The sequence below is a fragment of the Cupressus sempervirens genome, chromosome 5, assembly GCF_028749045.1.
Source record: "Cupressus sempervirens isolate cs-2001-9-10 chromosome 5, ASM2874904v1, whole genome shotgun sequence".
Lineage (NCBI taxonomy): Eukaryota > Viridiplantae > Streptophyta > Pinopsida > Cupressales > Cupressaceae > Cupressus > Cupressus sempervirens.
The window spans coordinates 353625727-353648549 of record NC_143122.1 but is presented as its reverse complement, the minus strand read 5'-3'; the positions used below and the strand labels follow the sequence as shown (position 1 = coordinate 353648549).

The 22823-nt window shown below is 35.6% G+C and overlaps 2 protein-coding genes across 2 annotated transcripts in view; both read left to right on the top strand.

The window, feature by feature from the left end:
- Window positions 1-22823, top strand: part of LOC149556187 (Putative methyltransferase family protein) — a 78917-nt gene that overhangs the window by 34469 nt on the left and 21625 nt on the right. The window lies entirely within an intron of this gene.
- LOC149556188 (uncharacterized) lies at window positions 19058-19926 on the top strand. The gene is made up of 2 exons (XM_089830314.1): window positions 19058-19229; window positions 19421-19926. The coding sequence occupies exons 1-2, from the start codon at window positions 19140-19142 to the stop codon at window positions 19745-19747; spliced, it is 417 nt and encodes a 138-aa protein (XP_089686440.1). The 5' UTR covers window positions 19058-19139; the 3' UTR covers window positions 19748-19926.

The following is a 22823-nucleotide window of genomic DNA, read 5'->3' as shown; positions in this document are numbered from 1 at the left end:
AAATTCGAATTTGGAGTTTGGAGAAATTCCAAAATTGTAAAAATGAGAGTTTTCATCATTTTAAAAGGCAAAATGCATTTTTCATGGCATATATATGGACAAATGGCAATCATCAAGCAATAATATGCATGGAAATAGCAAGATAAGCATGAATTGATGAGCAAGTTAGAAAGAGTCCACTTACATGAAGATTAAGTGCTAAAAATGAAGGAGAAAGAGCCAAAATAACAAGTTTTATAGACTTAAGACCAATTCTCCCTTAAATCCGGATTTTCAAACAACCTTTTGACTTTTTTCGCACTTGCATGTAATGGACATTCAATAGTCGAATTTGACATGAAAATGCCAAATAAATGGTCTTCAAAGACAATATCATGCATTTAAAACTCAAAAACAATCCCTCTTGATCAAAGGTATGGGCTGGAAATGCATTTTTTTGAGTTTTTGGAACAAAAACATGACTTCTTTATGCAAAAATCTGAGCTGCTTTTGCAAAAAAGGGCCAAAAAAATGCATGTTTTTGAGTCATTTTTGACTTGTGAATGCAAAAACGACTTTCCCAAATGAATATACATGGATCCAAATGCAAAAAAGTTGCTTTAAAACACATAAAAGCGGATTTAAACCTCAATTTTCTGGGCATTTTAAGCAAAAACGTGATTCATTATGAAAGTTTTAAAAAATATTTTTCAGGCAAATAAATCCATTTTAGAAGCAAGGAAATTCATTGCCATGCAAAAACGTTTCAAATGGAACAAATCCCATGCAAATCCATTGAGTAAAACTCAAGTTATAAGCAAAAATGAAGGAATTTGAAGTTTTTTTTACAAAAACGTGCCCTAGATATGAACTTCCAAAAATGGTTTTCAGCACATTAAACTTATCTTTGATGGAAGCAAAATGATCACCAAGCAAAAACGCTTTGAGCGCAAAAGATTTCGATCATATCCATGAAGAAAATCTTAAGTTATGGCCAAAATCGGATTCTTGGGGAGCAAGAACACATTTCCTTCTCAAAATTGGACATTTTCATGGTCATTGCATATTTTAAAACATGTCTTCATGTAAAATTGGACCTTTTGAGGTCAATTACATGTTTTAAAATGTCTTTTTGCAAAATCACACTTTTGGAGTGCATTGCATGTTTTAAAACATGCTCATGGGCAAAATCAGACCTTTTGAGGCCATATGCATGTTTTAAAATGTGTCTCACTTTTTTGATGCTTAAGCACAAAAACTCTACTTTTCATGTCATTGCATCAAAAAGGTCCACTTTCATAAGCTTTCGATGTAATGGCATGAAAAGTATCATCAAAAGTGAGTTTTATATGTAATAACATAAAAAGTTTTCACTTTTCATAGTTTTTACATGCAAATGCACATAAAAAGTCCCCTTTTGAGGCCTTTAAGTCATGTATTTCACTTAAAATTATAGAAATGTCATCAATATGGGTCAAAAATAATATTTATGTATCATATTATTCAAAATAACACAAACATTATTTGAAAGTGACATTTAAATAAGTATTTGATTTTAAAACCAAAAATTTAAAATGTAATTATATCGTTCTATAGTTACTTTAAGTGAAATTAAAAAGTAACTCAATTTAAAATTATAACATAAAGTGCACTATAGTCACTTTAAGTTATAAATTCAAAGTAAAAGTAACTTAAAAACATAACAAAAAGTGAGTATAATGTTATATTTTCAAAAAGTGAATGTCAAATTAAAAATATAACATTATTTTTTTAATTCATGTTGTTGCACCTAAAATGTCCACTTTTGGGGCACTAAAACGGGCATAACTCTTGATTGACAACTCTGATTGACCTCTAGGTTAGACCGAATCGAAGGGGAAATCGAAAGGCATGACATGAGCAAATCCAAAGGACTAAAAACAAACAAACGCAAACTCAAAAGCAAAGAACGGATTGTGAAGGCTTTAAAAATCAAGCAAAGACTCGACATAAAGCAAAACAAAAAAGACTTGACGATGGCCTTCAGTAAAAGGATTCATTATATCAATTGGTACTGATTGGTTGATCAATACTAACCAATTAAATAACGAACTAAACTTAGAGAAATGTGAAACTAAGCTTGAAAAAGTTTCGAACTGTTATCTACATTTTGTGGTGACAAAATGCAGGACAACAGCTGACTCTGTCTGGGGAATGTTACTCGTTTGTTTTTGGAAACAAAGAGTGACATAGAATCCAGTTCGTTAAGTGCCTTTATCCACTCCATTGGGCTATAGAGTCAGGCGTCCAAAAACAAAAACAAATCTAAAGCGACTAAAGCACAACAAATCTAATAAAACAAAAATGTGCAAGCACACTTATTGAAAACAAAGGAAAACCTACTTAATTAAAACTAGCCGAACATGCAAATTTTAAATGAAACCATTTACGGGTTCAACAAAATAGCTACCTTTTTTCAGTAGCTTGCAGTACCTTGCATGTTCACATGCAACTTCATATTGGTGAAACACGAACAACTAGAGCAATGATGTCAAAGCCTGATGTAACACCTCCTGGGAAAGATGGAAGAAGAATTCACCTTTTTGAGATGAATCATGTGTACTGCTGCTCAAAGAAAGGTTCATGAATTGAAATTGCTCCTCCAGAACTGAAAATTCTTCTTTGACATCTTCTTTGATAATTTTTTTTATGTTCAGGTACATGTAGAATCTCTAACTTTTCATTAACTTCCAACCAAGCAAGATGTCGGATTGGACATCCCCTTGATCGAACAAATTTTGAGTTCTTTCCAACTGCAACTTTCTTGACTGGTTCATTAATCACCGACACCTTAGGATGATCAAGAAAACCTTGCTCATGTGATTTTAGTGATGACATGATTGCATTGTCTGCCTCAACATCCTACTCACAAACTTTTGACTTGGGAAAGTCTTTATTGTTTATGAGAAATTCCTTTTCAAATTGTGGGGTAGAACATTTATGCAAAGTGTTCCCAAGTTCACGATCTTGAGACACAAGTACATCATTTTCAGCTTGATTCAAACTTGCTTGCATGCCAATTTTTATGACACAACCGTCTTGAAACTTGGAAGAAAATTTTTCCTTCCTCATCTTTTTATCACAGGCCATTTGAGATTGCGTACACTAGATATGAGAGTCGCCAGCTATGTCTTCTTCCTTTTCCTGGAAGACAATAGCAAGATCACTAGCTTCAGATACAGGATGCGTCACTGCTACCTTTGCTAATGGTGCTTCAATTGCAAGCTTCTTAAATGGTGAAGCTAACTTTTGTTGATTCCCAACAAGAGAACTATCAGGAATAGTTGGAAGAGGCCTCTTTGGTACATCTTTATGATGAAAAAAGAACATGCCTTGAGCTATTTTCTTTGTGAGGGCAAGTAACTCATTTGGTAATCTCTGCACCGTAGGATCCGTTCTTGTATTGGAGGAAAATGAATTAGAAGAATAAACACTTTCTTCAAACTCACTTGCTACAATTCTTATCTTCCCAGCAAGAATAAGATCATCTTCAATTTCAATCGCCAATGTCTGTGCAACTCCAAGAGTAGTTGGGGCTTCTCTCCTTAATAGAAAACTGACTTCAAGAGTTTGAACATTGACAAAGAAACACTGCAAATTGGCAGTTGTAGGTTGAGTAGCAACTGGAATTCTTTGTATCAATTTGTTGAAATGAGCAACAAATTCACGCATAGGCATGTGAGATGACTTCTTCAGCTGAGCAAGTTGAGCCAATAATGTATAAGCATCTTCAAGAGGCTTGAACCTTTCTTCAAACTTGGCTATGAGGGTAGCCCAATTTGTGATAGTACGTGGTGGTAAATGGTAAAACCAATCAGCAGCCACGCCTTGTAGAGTTTCCACGAACAACCTAATAGATATGTCCTCATATTCAATAGCATGAACACCGCATGCAATGTAGAAAGTAGCAATATGCTCATCAGGATGTTGTTCATCATCACAAAAGAACTTGGGAAAGTTCTTTTGTGAGCCATCAGGAAGATCATGTAGAGGCGGAGCTAGATTCAATGGTCCAAAAGCATTTCCCCAAGGACCTTGGGCCATTTACATGTCCTTGGTAAATGCATGAAACAATTACAATGAATAATATTACAATGAAAAAGGACACGGGTATGCTTCAAATGAAAGCATGCGGCTCTCAAATGCGTGTCGTATCCCCAACAGAGTTGCCAAAAAATTGTTGGGTGGATATTTTGCAATCGACAATTTTGGGTAAAAATCCAGTCGCAAAATAGGATGACCAGCCATAGCGTGTGAGACACAGTCTCTCCTATCTTAAAGGGAAGACTCCCTCTTCTCACCATTCCTTGGATCAAAATAAGGTAAGCAAGAAGTTGAGAGATTTATAAACAGAGTGTTACTAATATCCTTTCTTCTTAACTTTCAAGAAAGGATCCACTTACTCGTAGAGCGAATAATGGGCGAGGTGAATCTCTAACTACACTTCTATCAAGAGCTAAATACAATGATACTGATAAACTTTTACTAACTCAAAGGCTAGCTAAAATGTACCAGTTTGGCTCTAAGTCCGATCGTACTTTTATATGGAAAAACTTTACAATTAGGGCACAAAGACTCCTAAAAGTAAAAATGCTACTATTTTGCGAATTAAGAAGAAAATATAAGCTACAGACCATAGTTCCAAGAATCACGGCGATTCATGAGATTCACGCGATTCAGCGATTCGATTCAAGCCAAACGATTTTTTGTGAATCGGTGAATCGAATCAGCGATAAAGGGTTTATGAAATAAGTTACTCACTAAATTTCAAGGCTTTTTTAAATTTTCCGATTCATGGCCGATTCGATTCCGATTCATGACCGATTCACGATTTGATTCGGCCTTGCCGATTTCGATCCGATTCCGATTCTTGTTACTTTGCTACAGACAAAGCTTCTAGCTATACACTTTCACAATTGCTCCTGGTCAAAGCTCTGGCTTCAATTGTTTCTTAACTCTTTTCTATTTAATTCACTAGACCAATAACTAATAACACAAAACAATATGAATCAAAGACAACTTGGATGAATTACAGACAAAGCTTACAATTCACACAAATAACAATCTCACTTAATCAAAGTTAAGTCTCAAACGGTCCTCTGTATTCACTTTTTCTCAAAATAGTGCTTACACAAACAAAGTTATGCTGACACAATTTCTCCAGAGTTTTCTTGCATAAAGATAATGATAATTTTACAATGAGGGGGCACTCTTTTATATAGGCGAATAAGTTGAGAAAAAGGTGGAGAAAAAAGTGGGAGCAACTCAACCAACTTTGACCTAGTCTAACTACAGGAGAAAAAATAGGGTTCCATGCAACTTGCATTACATCTTTAACAATTACACATCTTTATGCAATGCATCCTCTCCAACTACAAACATGAAAGAAGAAGAAAGAAGACGGAAGAGAAGGAAACAATCCTAAAGGGCCTTGTACTTGACGATGCAATCCCAGATGATCACATGATCGGAAGTTCCTATGCTCTGTACTGCTACATTCATCTTGATAACCATGGTCTTGCATCTTTTGATAACTTCTAACTCTCTTTGATGAATTGTCCATTGTCATGTGGAAACTTGATGTGATCCATCTTTTCTCGTTCAAGTTGTTGTGAATTCTCCTTTATAGATCAACACAAATTGGAGTCTTTGACACTTTGAAAACCTTCTTGATGATGTTCGGATGTACACTTGGTACAACTTTCCATCAGCACCTTTAACTCTCTCTCTCTCTCTCTCTCTCTCTCTGTGAAGTAGAGTGCTTGACGCATGGAAATGTGTGCAAATGGAGATTGCTGGTTTTTAAAAAGTGACTTGGGCTTTCAAGATGCCATTGCCCAGAAAATGGATTACATGTAAATGCAACATGCAACAAGGGATAAAGGATGAGATAGAAAGCATGGAAAGATGCGGACACATGTATTTGCTCATGGAGGCGCGAATGCATATGGAGAGACGAAAATGAACTTTATAGATGCCTTTGAGGAAAAGTAAGGTCAAAGTACATGGGAAAACATGCACATGACATCTTTTTGACTTTCAAAATGGGACCTTTTAGATGCAATTACACGTAAGACATTTCATGTAATCGTGTTGTGCGAATAGAATCGAAAGGTGAGATGGGTGAAAATGGAAGCAGAAAATGGGATTACATGCATATGCGAATGGCGAATGAGATGAAAAACATGTAATTGCATTTGTTGGATGAGATGTAAAGTATTGTGGCATGGAAAATGGAAGTGGAATGTGATGATGCTTTCACATGAAATGGAAAGTGGAGTGAAGTGAAATGTGCTCAAGTTCTTGGGAAACAACTTGCAATTTCTTCCAAAATGGAAAAAAGAAACCAAAATGCAAACAAGCAAGGCACAAAAACAAGCACATGTCTTTGGCAAAAGACTCAAAACATGTCAAGAAGAAGCCACTTCAGCATGCAAATTCGAATTTGGAGTTTGGGGAAATTCCAAAAGTGTAAAAATGAGAGTTTTCATCCTTTTTAAAGGCAAAATGCACTTTTCATGGCATATATATGGACAAATGACAATCATCAAGCAATAATATGCATGGAAATAACAAGATAAGCATGAATTGATGAGAAGTTAGAAAAAGTTCACTTACATGAAGATTAAGTGCCAAAAATGAAAGAGAAATAGCCAAAATAGCAAGTTTTATAGATTTAAGACCAATTCTCCCTTAAATCCGGATTTTCAAACAACCTTTTGACTTTTTTCTCACTTGCATGTAATGGACATTCAATGGTCGAATTTGACATGAAAATGCCAAATAAATGGTCTCCAAAGACAATATCATGCATTTAAAACTCAAAAACAATCCCTCTTGATCAAAGGTATGGGCTGGGAATGCTTTTTTTTGAGTTTTTGGAACAAAAACATGACTTCTTTATGCAAAAATCTGGGCCGTTTTTGCAAAAATGTGACCAAAAAATGCATGTTTTAGAGTCATTTTTGACTTGTGAATGCAAAAACGACTTCCCCAAATAGATATACATGGATCCAAATGCAAAAAAGTTGCTTTAAAACACATAAAAGTGGATTTAAACCTCAATTTTCTAGGCATTTTAGGCAAAAGCGTGATTCATTATGAAAGTTTTAAAAACATTTTTTCAGGCAAATAAATCCATTTTAGAAGCAAGGAAACTCATTGCCATGCAAAAATGTTTCAAATGGAACAAATCCCATGCAAATACATTGAGTAAAACTCAAGTTATGAGCAAAAATGAAGGAATTTGGAGTTTTTTACAAAAACGTGCCCTAGATATGAACTTCCAAAAATGGTTTTCAGCACATTTAACCTATCTTTGATGGAAGTAAAATGAACACCAAACAAAAACGCTTTGAATGCAAAAGATTTTGTTCAAATCCAGGAAGAAAATCTTAAGTTATGGCTAGAATCGGATTCTTGGGGAGCAAGAACACATTTCCTTCTCAAAATCGGACATTTTCATGGTCATTGCATATTTTAAAACATGTCTTATGTAAAATCGGACCTTTTGAGGTCAATTACATGTTTTAAAATGTCTTCTTGCAAAATCACACTTTTTGGAGTGCATTGCATGTTTTAAAACGTGCTCATGGGCAAAATTGGACCTTTTGAGGCCATATGCATGTTTTAAAATGTGTCTCACCTTTTTGATGCTTAAGCACAAAAACTCTACTTTTCATGTCATTGCATCAAAAAGGTCCACTTTTATAAGCTTTTGATGTAATGGCATGAAAAGTATCATCAAAAGTGAGTTTTATATGTAATAATATGAAAAGTTTCCACTTTTCATAGTTTTTACATGCAAATGCACATAAAAAGTCCACTTTTGAGGCCTTCAAGTCATGTATTTAATTTAAAATTATAAAATGTCATCAATATGGGTCAAAAATAATATATATGTATCATATTATTTTAAATAACACAAACATTATTTTAAAGTGACATTTAAATAAGTATTTGATTTTAAAACAAAAAATTTAAAATGTAACTATATAGTTCTATAGTTACTTTTAAGTAAAAAATAAAAAAGTAACTCAACTTAAAATTATAACATAAAGTGCACTATAGTCACTTCAAATTATAAATTTAAACTAAAAGTAACTTAATACATAACAAAAAGTGAGTATAATGTTATATTTTCAAAGAGTGAATGTCAAATTGAAAATATAACATCATTTTTTTAATTCATGTTGTTGCACCTAAAATGTCCACTTGTGAGGCACTAAAATAGGCATAACTCTTGATTGACAACTCCGATTGACCTCTAGGTTAGACCGAATTGAAGGGAAAATCGAAAGGCATGACATGAGCAAATCCAAAAGACTAAAAACAAGCAAACGCAAACTCAAAAGCAAAGAATGGACTATGAATGCTTTAAAAATCAAGCAAAGTTTCGACAGAAATCAAAACAAAAAAGACTTGACAAAGGCCTTCGCTAAAAGGATTCATTATATCAATTGGTATTGATTGGTTGATCAATACTAACCAATTAAATAACGAACTAAACTCAGAGAAATGTGAAACTAAGCTTGAAAAAGTTTCGTACTGTTACCTACATTTTGTGGTGACAAAATGCAGGACAACAAAGGAAGCATTGTTCAATCTCTTGTATAAATTGATCTCTTGATCATTGTTAATAACGAGAAAATATTTTCCAATTACTTCATAATATGGTATCAGAGTAGGTTGATGGGATTTCATAAAATTTGTTGAATTTTTTAAGAAAAATTCGAGGCTCTTTTGATTTGGAACTTTTTCCAAAAATTTGATTTTCGATTTTTAGAAATACAAGTCGTTAAGAGGTATTTTATGAAACTATTGTGGTTCGTCTTCAACTATTTTTGTTGGAAATCACAAGCTTGGTTAAGGGTTCTGATCTCGCAATTTCTTGGTTGTAGCAAAAGTCTCAACTTTTTAGGGTTGCATGTACTTGCATGTTGTTTGCATGTGCTGCTTTACCATGTGAAGTTTCGTGTTTTGCCTCCCTTAAAAATTCTGATGGGTTTTCGTAATTTTTTCCCTCAAAATTTTTTTCCTGATGGGTTTTCATATTTTTTTCCATAAAAAAATTTCTTATGGGTTTCTATAAATTTTCCCTTAAAAATTTCTGATTCTATAATTTGCAAAGTTGTGTGGGATTCCTTTGTGAGTTTGTAATTTTTTCCTCAAAAATTATCCGTTGGGTTTTATAGTTTTTCTTAAAAAATTACGCTTTGTATTGTTAGGTTTTGATTCAATTTTCACCTCAGAAATCATGTTTGGTTTTATTTTATTTTTCAACCCAAACATTGTGTTTGGCTTTTCCAATTTTCTCCTAAGAATCATGGCTTTTTGCGGTTTGTTTTGGAGCATTATGCTCATTTGCAAAGTTTTGGAGTGTTATCCAAAGTACCATTAGCACTTTTCTCAGTGGACATCCTCTGCTCCAGATTCAGAAGGCTCTTGGAAGAACATTTAATGCAACTTTTGCCACGAGTTTGGTCACAAGAAGGTTGAATGTCAGAAGTGCTTAGTTGCCCTATCTAAGCAATTTGGTTCATAGCCCATAGCGAATAGTGTAGAGCCCCTTGAGCAAACATAATTTGCCTTTTACATTTTTTGACAGTTTCGTGCTCTGGATAGATTAACCATTAAGCGAGGGTATTACGATAATAGATAGTTTCTATTATCTCTGTTTAGTATCTAATGGTTATCTATTGTAATCTTTTGTAAATACTAGAATCTCTCTAATATTTAGTTTTCTGCTTCTAGAATATAATGTTTCCATTCTTTACGATTGTTTCTTAAGGAAACATCGTTCAGTCTCTTGTATAAATTGATCTCTTGATCACTATTAATAACAAGAAAATATTGTCCAATTACTTCGTAATAATAATCATATACCTCATCATGATAGATATGTTCTTTAGACCATTCTGATGCCTTGGTAACCTTACAATCTCCTTAATGTTATTGGGATCCTTCTTGGTGTAAACAACTTGCGTACTTGATCATCTTGGGAGTCAAAGCTTCAAGAACACCTCACTTCAAACTTGCAAGCCATTTACTCCTCAATGATGCGCAAGCCCCTAATTTATCTCCTTCACATCTCATAAATTGTCGCAAAAAGTTCTATAAATACATTGAAGGTGATTGCATTTGGATAAGAATTGGCCAGTTTGGTCATAACCGAATTGAAGTTAGAAATCTATCATAATTGATCTTGCTAATCCAGATTTGCTTGAACCCTAAGTGGAATGAAGGACCTTAGAAAATTCAAATCCTGTCAAGCCTAGGAAAGACAAAATGCTGCCAAAGGATATATTGTTGCTGAGCACTAGATGGTTCCTAATGATAAGCTTCATGACGACCTTTCCGCCCATCCTTCTCAATAATACTTCATATGACATTAATCCATCACCTTACTCTAACTATGAAACACTTGCATTTGCGAGCAAGTCGGATGTGCCATTAGCTTCCCTATACAGGTGGGTGTAAATAAAATCTCCTTGTCTAAGCAGTCCTATATTTTGTGAATCCATTATTTCAACTTCCAACTCAATTTATTTCTTCTTGACTACATTAACACAAATTCAGGAATCACATTTGATATCTAAGCAAATCAAGCCTCTATCGGAACCTGAGATTGTGGGTCAAAGTTTCCAACTTTGCCTCATCATTTGTTGCCGTCTCAATCTTTCGTGAAAGTGCCCAATTGAGATGGTTGTAGTCATTGTGAACAGTGCAACCTACCCAGCTACATAGGGCTGCCCTTTGTGATATTGCTAAAATTTAGTTAAGTTTGCCACTTCGAGTGGCCAACCTCTTGGTCAAAGATCTGTTATTGAATTTTCTTATTGATATAGACTTTGACACTTTTAAGCTTTACCCCACTGGGTAAACTGTGAATTGGCCTTCAACTTGCTATTGGCGTTTAGCAATTCACATACTATTGATCACTAGTTCCACCAAGGAAGATTGATCACAAAAAATACAACGATTTTGTTCTTTCTAAACATGTCATGCCCTACCTAGCCTACATAGAGTTCCTAGTCTTAGAGGCCAACTTCGCATAAAGGAAAAGAGATCCAAAGGTCTAGGAGAAGATCAACTCATAGAAAGTTGAATTCAATCCCAACATTGAGAAGTGAAGGAGTAGGGGATTCAAAGACTCACTATCTTGTTAGCATAATGAGGACAAACTTAGACCACAAGTCCTCATCAACATCAAACAAGCCTTTATTAAATTTCTGTTGTGGAAAGTTGTCCACAAGAAAGCCTTAGCCTTTAGGAGAACCTCCCAGTGTTTGAAAAATGTTGAAGCCACTCAAGTCATTAGTTTGTGCATGTTGAATGTCATATCCCAATCTCATAGAGTGTTCTCTTGATTTAGAGGCCCACCAAATGATTTCATCTTTATCATTCAAAAGGCTATCTTCCTTTTGGCGAACTTGTCTCCAAATGCCACCTTAGACCCCCTTGGGATATGAAGGGTGGAAACATCTAACCATTCAAAGCTCACCTGGGGTAATTTACACCTACATAACATAATTTTCCATGTGTCATGCCATCAAACCTCAAAGAAAATCTATACAACCATCGAAACCGTCAACAACGTTGAGGGGAATAAAACCTTTCAAGAGTCCTTTCAGAAGTAAGCTAGCATCTCGTTGTTGACCTTCTATGTGAGACGATCTATAATGATCTTCCTAACTTCTAAAAAACGAAGTATTTATAGAATTGGGCATGGTGAGGACCCTAGTAGGATTGTTGTTTTCAAGGTATTTGTTTTGTAATATCTTTGATCTCAACAACTCCGCAACACCCTCCAGCTTGGGCAAACAAGCCTTTTTACAATGAATTAGAAAATCTCTTTGCCTCTTTATAATCTTCCAAGAGGAACTTTTTCATAAATCCTTTGAAGGCCATTGCGGATTTGCTTTTTAATTAGAAGTAGGACATGCCATGAAGAGACACTGCAAAGCTTACAACCTTGATCATTGTATTCCAGCCTGCAAGTGTAAGCCATTCACTCTAAGTTGTCTGTTTGGGTTCAAGGATGGATTCTGATTCAGGTTCAGGTTCATGAATTTTGGCAATATTTTTTTCCCCATTTGGGTTTGTGTGGGGGTCATGAGTATGTACATATATAAATATAAATAGTATATTTGCAAATACTTATGGATTTGATCATGCAAAGTTTTATAACATCAATGTTTCGAATCACACTCCGTGATCCATCATCAGGATGAAACCAAGTATAAGAGAGCATAAGGAGAAATGAATAAAGTTGCAGACCCAAACATGATTAAATAGGGAGAGAGGTAGGAAGATGGAAGAAAGAAAGACTACTGATGTGAAATAAAAATAATAAACAAATAAGAACAAAGAACAAAAGCCTAATAAAAGCAACATAAAAAATTGAGAAAATACAAGAGGAACAAATAAGAAGAAACAAAAAATAAAAGCTAAAAACCAAGCTAACCAAAAAGATTATTAACGAACGCACACAAATATAAATCAGCCTATATATATATATAAACAAAATAGAAATTAAAAAGACAAAAATATAAAGGTTTATATTATATATATGTGTATATATATATATATAGAGAGAGAGAGAGAGAGAGAGAGAGAGAGAGAGAGAGAGAGAGAGGACAAAATTATGGGTTATAAAAATTAATTCTCTCTCTCTCTCTATATATATATAAACAAGAAACAAAAATTAAATAGACAAAAAATAAAGGATAAAGAAAAACTAACTAAACTAAATGCAAAGGAAACACGAGTACAAGTTAATTTAGAAAGAAGAAAAACACAAGTCAAACAAGAAGAAAGAAAAAGAATCAATTTGACAAACTAAATAAATAAATAAAAGATAATTAGTAAAGAGATAAAATAAGCTTCAAGGGAAAAATGAAACAAAAAGAGAAAAAGTAAATAAAAGAGAAAATTAAGCAATTTAGAAAAACCTAGAAAATAAAGAGAAATAAATAATTTGAAAAGAAAGAAAAAAAAAAGACGAAGCTAGGCACAATGAGCGGAAAGAGAAAAAATAAAATAAAACAAATATCAAAAAAGCTAAAGACGCTATATATATACATATAATACCGGTAAAGAATCAAAAAAAGTTAAATATAACAAACTAAATACCAACACTCACTACAGCACATGAAAACGAAACAAAGAAAACCATAAAGAAATGGAAACACAAGGCAAATAATATTAAAAAGTAAAGCAAGAAAAATAAAACACAATAAAAAATAGATAAATTGCAAAAAACTATGCAACAATATGACCAAAATAAGAGAGAGCAAATAAATAAGAAATATAAAAATAAAATAGGTAGAGAGAAATAAAAATATGACCAAAAAATGCCAACAATTAGTAAAGAGAGCCAATTAAGAAATCAACGAGACTAAGATAAAAGAAATAAGCCAAACTAATTTTAGCTACATATGGATATTACATAGCAAAATAACATAGAGCAAATAGAAACTAAAGAAAGAATATAAAATATAATGTAATGCCTTAAAAGGAGAAGGATATAAGAAGTCTAATGAAAAAAGCAAAAAATGAACCACAGAGATAAACCAAGTGGAAGAATTGCCAACTACTACGAGGAAAAAGCAATAAAGACTAAAAAAAGATGTGATTGTGTGTGTGTGCATGAATGAGAGAGAGAGAGAGAGAGCCCAAAATAACAACCAAGAAAAACAAGAAGGAAGAAAGAAAGGAACCAAAAAGGAAACACTTGAGGACGAGATAGGTAAACCTAGAGGAGAGGAAAGGAAGGGAGAGATGCAAAGGCTTGGGAGGACTAGAGGAGGCATTGAAATGAGTGAAGACCTAATAAGAGAAAAACATAGAGAAGGACTAACGAGACCAAAGAAAGCCAAGAAGAGAACCCCCCCAAAGAAAGGAAGGAGAGGGGGAAGCTGGGAAAGGGGGAGAGAAGCACAACCAAGGGAGAAGAAAAAAGAAGGGGACAGGTCGAAGATTAATTGAGATGGGATAAAAGAGGACGCCATGAAGTGCTAACGTTCCAACCATCATCACGATTAAGGTTGGACGGGTGATTAGAGATTTCGATGGCTTCCAAAAGTTCTCTTTTGAAGAAGTTATCTTCTTTACACAAGACCTAGGTGTTCTCAAGGCAAATATGATGCCTAGTGGAAGAGGAATAGTCAACTAGAGTTGATTTGCCGGTTTGCTCATTTTTGATGTCAGTACTATGTTCTTTAATTCTAGTGTGAATCAAGAAACCAATTTCCCCTATATAGGGAATGCCACAAGAGAAAACTATCTTGTAGACACCAGCATCGAGAAACAAGTCCGTGTCGTCTTTCAGAGAAGGGATACAATTCTTCACCACAGAAAAAGGTTTGAATGAGCAACGAAAACCTTTCTTGTGAAGAATCTTGGCTATCTTATGGGAAATGCCTTCAATGAAAGGGATGGAAGCACTAGGAAGGGTTTGAGTCAGGATGGGCTTAACAATTGAGAGAAATCGAGACTTGGCTTGGTTGAAAGCTCTCAAAATCTGCTTATTAGAGTACCCATTAAGAGTGCTAATTCTTCAAGCTAAGTGGCCATAAAAAAAGAATAAAAAACTTAAAAGCTTATTTGGGATATGATCTTAATAGCAAGAGGTTGGAGGTACATATAATCTTGCTCATGTAGGTACCACCATCTAATGCCCTCCATTCTACTTTGGTCATTGATTGCATCAAGGTTTGGATTTTTTCCTGAGACAAGCTCTGCAAACTCTCTCCTAACATTTGATGCCACCTTAGGATTGCTAAAGAGCCCATTGAATGCCTTCTTATACCCACTAGTAGCCTTTGGATCTCTGTATGGTGGCACTCTACCAGGAATAGCAAGTATCTCAGTGCTATAATGCCTAGGAGATAGTGCATATGCGAGGAGGTGTAAAGGCGTAGTCATCTTATACTAGTGATGAAGAACAATTGACTCCACCTTTTTGTACAAGGTGTCCTCAGGATCATGCTCTTTCCTCTGAATGACTTGGGATGTCAAATGATGTTCATGTAAGTTATCTTGATGTAATGTTAATTAAATTAAAAATTAAAAACTCTCAATAAACAATATTGTATAAAAATTTAAACTTACTGTTTTCACTAACTCTAGCATGGAGCCCATGACATCATAGATGTCCCCCAAACAAGGTTCATTAGTGTCAGCAAACCGAAGCATAGACATGATGGGCTTGGTGAATTCTAACACAAAATCCACCCGACCCCACCAATCATCATCCAAGATCATTGCCTTCACCTTTTGGGCCCTTGTTGTATTTGATTGCTTCCATACAATCCATTGGTTGCTAATAACCATTTGGGACAATGCATCTTTCAACCTCACAAGTCGTCTAAGGAAGATTGTGTGTGAAGTAAACTACGTTTCAACCACCTAATAACAATTAGTTGCAAGTTAATAACACATTTCAAACATGTAAACACAAAAAATGTTTTATTCAATTATGTAAAGAGTGACAAAATGATAAATCAAACTAAATAAAGTTTAAATTAAATTTTAAAATTTACCTATAATCCAAGTTGGAGAAAGTTCTGAAAATTGCTTGTGACGTATGGTGGTTTGTCACAAACATTTGGATCTCCTCACCCTTGTATACTTTTTTCACCCATTCAATTTGGGTGCGATTTGCTTTCATTACCAAATTCAAGGAGTGGACGGTGCATGGTGTCCAAAAGATATGATCATATTGTGCTTTTACCAAAGCACTCATAGGCCTACAAAGTTTTGCATTGTCTGTTACTACTTGGACAACATTATCAACTCTCACATATTCTATGGATTCAATGAGAAATTGGCACTGTAACCCGGGTGCGCGCACCCGGGTCAAAAGCCTCGCGCACCCGATGCGCGTACGCACCCGGTGCGGGTGCGTCACGCACCCAAGCACCCCCGCCTGCGGCTTTTTCGCCGCCGCACCCCCGCCGCACCGGTCGAGCACCGGGTGCTTGGGTGCTTCCCGAGTGCACCACGGGTGCTTGAGGGGTGCTTCCCGGGTGCGCGCGGGGTGCGTCGAGAAGAGGCCCAATTTTTTTTAAAAAAAAATACTTTTTGCTTTTTGTTTTTGTTTTTGTTTTTGAAGTATGCTAACCCTAATTTGGTGTGGGTCCCATGTAGTCTATTTGAAGGCTTAATAAGACCAATAGATGTCTTATTCATTTCACCATTTTGGAGCAGCAAGGAGCTAAGTGAGAAAGAGTGTTTGGAGGAGCTTGTGAGAGATTAGTGGGTGGTTTTGCAAGGGATTGCAAAATCAAGAGGAGCAAGAGGAGCAAGAAAGTTTGATTTGGCAAGTGTTTCCTCAAGTTTGAGCCTTCAAGGTAGGGTTTTTTTTGTTTTACTTTGTTTTTTTGGTTTTAAAAATCAATTTATAATTTTTAAATTTAGTAGTTAGTATTTAGTTTTACTAAGTTACTTTCAAGTTTCAAGTTTCATTCTTGAATCTTGTTGATAGTTGAATCTTCTTAGTTCTATGATTTTTTATTTTATTATTTATATTAATTTTTAGTTTTTTTCATTGTTCTTAAAATAAAAATATGGCAATATGGCATATGCTGAAATGTATTTAGTAAAATACATTTCAGCATATGCCATATTGCCATATTTTTATTTTAAGAACAATGAAAAAATTTAAAAACTAAAAATTAATATAAATAATAAAATAAAAAATCATAGAACTAAGAAGATTCAACTATCAACAAGATTCAAAAATAAAAAATAAAACTTGAAACTTGAGAGTAACTTACTAACTTAGTAAAACGTTTCAGCATATGCCATATTGCCATATTTTTATTTAATATTTTCTTTTAGTATTTTACTATTTAGTTTCATTTTTTAATACTTTAAATTTTTAAATAGTAAATGCTAAAATTAAATAGTAAAGTTTTAAGTTTTAAATTATTTTTACTTGGGCTGAAATGTATCATGATCATTTTTATAATTTTACTTTCATTTTGTGAAATGCAGTTTTATAAATGGCTTCTAGATCTAGCCAAATTGCAGAAGACATGGAAATTAATGAGCCAAGTGCATTTGATTATGAGCCTGAACTTGAGCCTGAAGGAAGTGATCATGGGGCTGATGTAGGTGGTCAATCTGAGCCTGCGGAAGAGCCTCCTTATATTGCACCAGGGGTGCCTTCTACTGATTGCCCTTCAGCGATTTTGAGGAAGTATGCTAGGGGGTCCTTATGACCCAAAGTCCCCTCTTAAACAGTTTGCTACAAAAATTACATGCCCTACACCTTCAGGGGGTGGCACACGCAAATGGAAGTGCAATATATGTGGAGCAGAATGGTTTGGCAGCATTACAAGAGTTAATTCACACCTTCTTTTTTGGAGTGGCTATGGTGTGAACCCATGCATGTTCTTATCAAATCCTGAGAATGTCAGATACAGAATTGAAGTAAATAAACTATGGGGCATTCCTGATGGTAGTGTTGTTCCAATGCCTAGATCTTTGTCTGCTAGGCAACAGGTACAACATATACAGCGGTTACAGGGGCAGCGAGATACATCTACTCGTATCTTGCATCAGAGAGCAGGGACTATGTCACCTACACCATCATTCTCCTCACCTACACACAGTTCAGCTGGGGACAGCAATAGGGGGAAACGAAAAGCAACTGCAAGTGGTACTGATAGTAACCCCATTGCTCATTTATTTAACATGCATGCAAGGGACTGGTTAGATGATGCTGTTGGTGATTTCTTCTTTGCCAATGGCATTTCTACACATGTGGCTCGATCTCCCTATTTTGTGAGGATGATGACCATGGCAGTGAATGAGGGAGAGCCATCATATGTGCCACCAGGTGACCACAAGCTGAGGACTACAGTGTTGGATAGAGCCTATGACAAGGTTGGGATCTTGATGGAGAAAATGAAAGCATGTTGGATGGACTCAGGTTGCAGCATTATCATGGATGGGTGGACGGACATTAGTCATCGTCCACTCATCAACATTATGGTTACATGCACGGAGGGCCCATATTTTTTGAAGGCAGTTGATTGTTCAGGGCATCGTAAAGATGCTGATTTTCAGTTTCATGTGCTTAGGGAAGCCATTGAGGAGGTTGGACCACAAAATGTGGTCCAAGTTGTGACAGATGCAGCACATGTGTGCAAAGCTGCAGGGAGGCTTGTTGAGGCAGCTTATAGGCATATTTGGTGGACTCCATGTTGTGTGCATGCCATGAACAATACACTCAAAGACATGGGGAAAATAGAGTGGATTAGAAAGGTGGTTAATGATGGGAGAGAGGTGCAGATGTTTATCTGCAATCACCATACATCACATGCACTTTTCAGGAGCTTCGCAAAGAAGCAATTCCTGAAACCAGTTGAGACTAGGCATGCATCATATTATATTCTGTTGGAGAGAATGATTGAGTTGCAAGAGCCATTGCAACTCATGGTTATGACACAAGAATGGAATCGATGGCCTGAGTCCAGAACAAAGCAGGGGAAGAGGGTAAAGGAGACAGTGAAGAGTGATCAGTTTTGGAGTAATGCAAAATACATAGTCTCCATCATTACTCCAGTGTTTCAGGTGATCAAATATGGAGATGCAGATTCACCTAGCCTTGGAGAGGTTTATGAGTGCATTGATTCCATGCTTGGGCAGATGAGGGCTGTTGTGCGTGAGAGAGACCTCACTCTAGCATTCTATACGGAGCACATTGAGCCTATCATTCACCGCAAGTGGGAGAAGTTGAACACTCCTTTGCACATGGCTGCCTATGCATTGAACCCGAAGTGGTACATACCTAGGCTTGGTAGAGTCACACCACTTCAGGATGATGAGGTGAAGAATGGGTTCTTTCGATGCATTGCCAAAATGTATGATATTGAGACTGCTAGTGAGATCCGCACCGAGTGGTCCGAATTTGCTAGTCTTTTAGGTAATCCTAAAATCTTGATTCAGTGCTCTAAACTCTTTATAATTATTATATTATAAGTTCTTTTAATAATTAATTGTTACTTATAACTTTATTTAAGTTATTTATAATTTTAATATTATGTTGTAAACTTTAAAACTTGTAACTTGTAGGATACTCAGATATTGCAAAGGTGGATCTCAAAACCATGGCACAAAAGAATCCCATTTTGTGGTGGAAATGTCATGGGTCACAAAAGTTAAAGATCACCTCACTAGCCATTCGACTGCTTTCTCAGGTTTGTAATACTAATAACTAATTCTAGCCCTTTACAATCTTAACTTGAAGAGTTTTACCTTGCTGATTTTAATTTATGATTCATTGATTCAATAATTATTAATCATCGATTTACCATTTATCATTCGTTACAAATTGTATGAACATTTGTTTGTAACTTGTAAATTGTAATTTTCAACTTTGTTATCTCAGGTGTCTAGGTCCTCAGCTGCAGAGAGGAATTGGTCCACCTATAGCTTCATTCACTCTGTTAAGAGGAATAGACTTACCTCTAAGAGAGCGAAGAAGTTGGTTGCTGTACATGGTCACTTGCGGCTCAAAGATTGCAAGACACGTGAGTACAAGGAGAGCCCTGCAGCACGATGGGATGTGGAGCCAGAGGATCCAGCTCAGATTGATGAGGATGCCGATGCAGAAGCCAATGTAGGGCTAGTTGGTGTTCCTTTAGAGGATCAGGATCTTACCCAGGAGGAGTCTAGTAGTTCCAGCGATGAGGACTTTGGCATAGGGGATGATTAGAGAGCACTTGAGAATCATCCATTCTCATTATTGGCATTTTGTCATTTTGTTGATTATACTCACTTTGATATGGCTATGATACATTATTATTATTTCATTGTTTCATGCTATTCAGCTCATTGTCATCATGAGCATATTTATGATATATGATATTCATAAAATCATATTTGAACAATGAATTTTGAATCTTGCATCTTGAACTAAGTTAATTTGTCAAATGGTCATTAGTAATAGTAATGGTTATGAAATTTCAAGTTTCAGGTTTGAACTTATGGTTTGTGAATCACATTTTAATTTTCTCTATTCATTGTAGTCAACTATATTTGATATGTTAATGTTACATTGTTATATAATATATTGAAGTATCATTTCATAATTAGCATTTTCAATCATATATATTAATAATATTATATATATACTATGCAACCCCCTCCCCCCACTCCCTCTCCTCCCCCCCTCCCCTGAACCCCCCCTTCGCTCCCCCGCCGCCGCACCCCCGCCGCACCCTTGCCTTCCCCAAATTGAGGCTATTTTTTTCCCGCACCCGAAACTTGTCCCGACGTCCCCCTGCACCGCCGCACCCCCGTGCTGGGGTAACACTGGAAATTGGGCAACAAATTCTACATCCTTTACCTCCCCTTCACAATCAATCGCCTTCAAAAATATTGTGCCCTTGGGGGAGACAACAATCATATTTATTAATGGACGGTTTTCGCAATCTTTCCATCCATCATAGACAAGAGTCACCCTCGTTCGGATCCAAGAATCTCTTATTGGTTTGAGGAGGCTGTCTACATTTTTTCTATCAGTATGCAATAAGGTGGTTCTTACCTATTCATATCTAGGACCTCGGTAACCACTAGGCGCTTCATTTATTGCTTGCACCATCTCTCATCAATAAGGTGATCTAACTAGATTGAATGGAAGACCATTCACAAAGAGGCAAATCCCAACCTTTACATCAGCAATTTATCTCAATTAATTTTGAAATGCCCTAATCTAATGGGCCTCTATTGTGAGTGGTGTTCTGGGGTGTTTTTACATCTTCATTCGTAGAAGGGATAGGTAAGTAGGGATGATATCTAGTGGTCGTTTGAGAGGGTGGTGTCGGTGGTTTGTGCTTTGATTTTTCTTGTTTCCCCCTTGACACTATCCTATCAACATTTTGTTCTTTTAACATGGCTGCTATTTGTGCAGCCAACAACCCCTTCTTCTCTGTCTCTGAGCCCTTATACACATAAATCCCTTTATCCACAGGGCCTAGAAAATGATGTTTAACTCGGTAATAGGAGCATCTATATTGGGTTTTGCAAAAAATGTATTTCCATATAAATCCCCCCTCCAGGACATTGTTCAATTCTTGTTGTATACTTCCACAAAGGAGAACTTTTATCAATTTTAACTTTTTGGGATCCCTCCCCACCCATTGAGCTCTGACCACTCATTCTTGCAATCTATAACAATTTTTTTTTTTCAAAACTCATACAAAAATTTGATAAAATTTAGAACAATAGAAAAATTTAAAATAAATTATCAAAGAAGCAAAATGAAGGATCAAATACATACTTGGAACACTCAACATTGATTATTGGAAGGACTTGAGACTCCATAAACAATCTCTACAACCTTCTATTCAGACTTGCAAAATGGGCACACCAAAATCAGAGAGAAAATGAGTGAAATGTTTCTTTATTAAGCTCCTTTTAAGGTTAGCAAGAAAAAATATTTAAAAACTCATTCTTTAAGTGTCTTTTTTTTCACTTTTTGTCATGCCTTGTTGCGGGTACGCTCAGGCCAATGGTGGGTCCTGACAAGGTTCTACGTTTCCTCCCAAAAGACATATGAATACTTTTGATAAAAAAGCACAAGAAGCTGTCTAGATCTAGGGATTTATCTAGGTGAGGCTGAAAATTCGCACACTTTACTTCCTCCAAAGAGAACGTGGTGCATTTGATTATAAACTTCTCTAAGCCTCCTGAAAATCTAGTCTAGGAGGGATACTTCTAACTGCCATTCTGAGTCAACCCTTGAAGCAAGCAGAGATTGGAAATAGGGAACTGCTTCTAACTCAATTGCATTTGTGTTCTACACAAGTACCCTGTTAGCCCAAAGAATATCATCTATTTTTTATTAGATATTTTTGCTTTGCTTGAGGCATGGAAGAATTTTGTATTTGGGTCCTTAGCCTCGAGCCAAGATTCTTTGGTTTTCTCTTTCTAAAACTCTTCCTCATAGGCGCATATTTTCAAACTATCCTTTTTAAACAGCTGTTCCCTTTCAAAATCTTCTTTGATTATACATTAGCAAATGATCTTATTGTTGTGATCCTCGATCTCCCTCTCAATTTTATTTTGCTTAAACAATGTTCTCGAAGCAATCTTTATTCCATTCTCTCAACTTGCTTTGAATATATTACAATTTCTGGTGAACTCAAAGCTAACTTTTTTGTTTTGAGTATATTTTAGATGATTGCAAAGAATGAAGCTTGTCTCAAAGTTTTTTTCAGAGTTTGAAGGAGACAATACCAAAGATGCCATTGAGACAGCAATTGTATCATGGAAGACTTGATATGCAGCAAGCGTTTTAAAGACAAAGAAGCAGCGATTTAAATAAATGTTTATGCATGAATATGAGGTTTAAGGAAACGATGAAAAGAGATCATCGATTAATATAAACAGAAGACGACGACCATCTATATAAATAGCAATCATCATGAATGACAAGAGGAATATTTGTTTAGTTTAAACAAATAAATGACAACTATTTGCTTAATTAACAGATGCAGTTTATTTACTTGACAATCAGTATCTGGCTAATAAAGAAATGTGATATGCTTAAGAAGTTGTGGTCTTTAGTAAGTGACATCTCTTGACCAAAACAAGAAGATATAAATATTAAAAAGGACAAGTATGATTAGTGTGTGTAGAAAAAGAGCAGCGTTGAAGTGAAGAAAAGAAAAGTACAAGGAAGAAAGATCTTGACATGTGTAGTCATGGGATTAAATAGTGACTGAAAACTCTATGAAATGGAGTAAGTGGGAATTTTACATTATGGGGGATAATTATAACCAATGTTC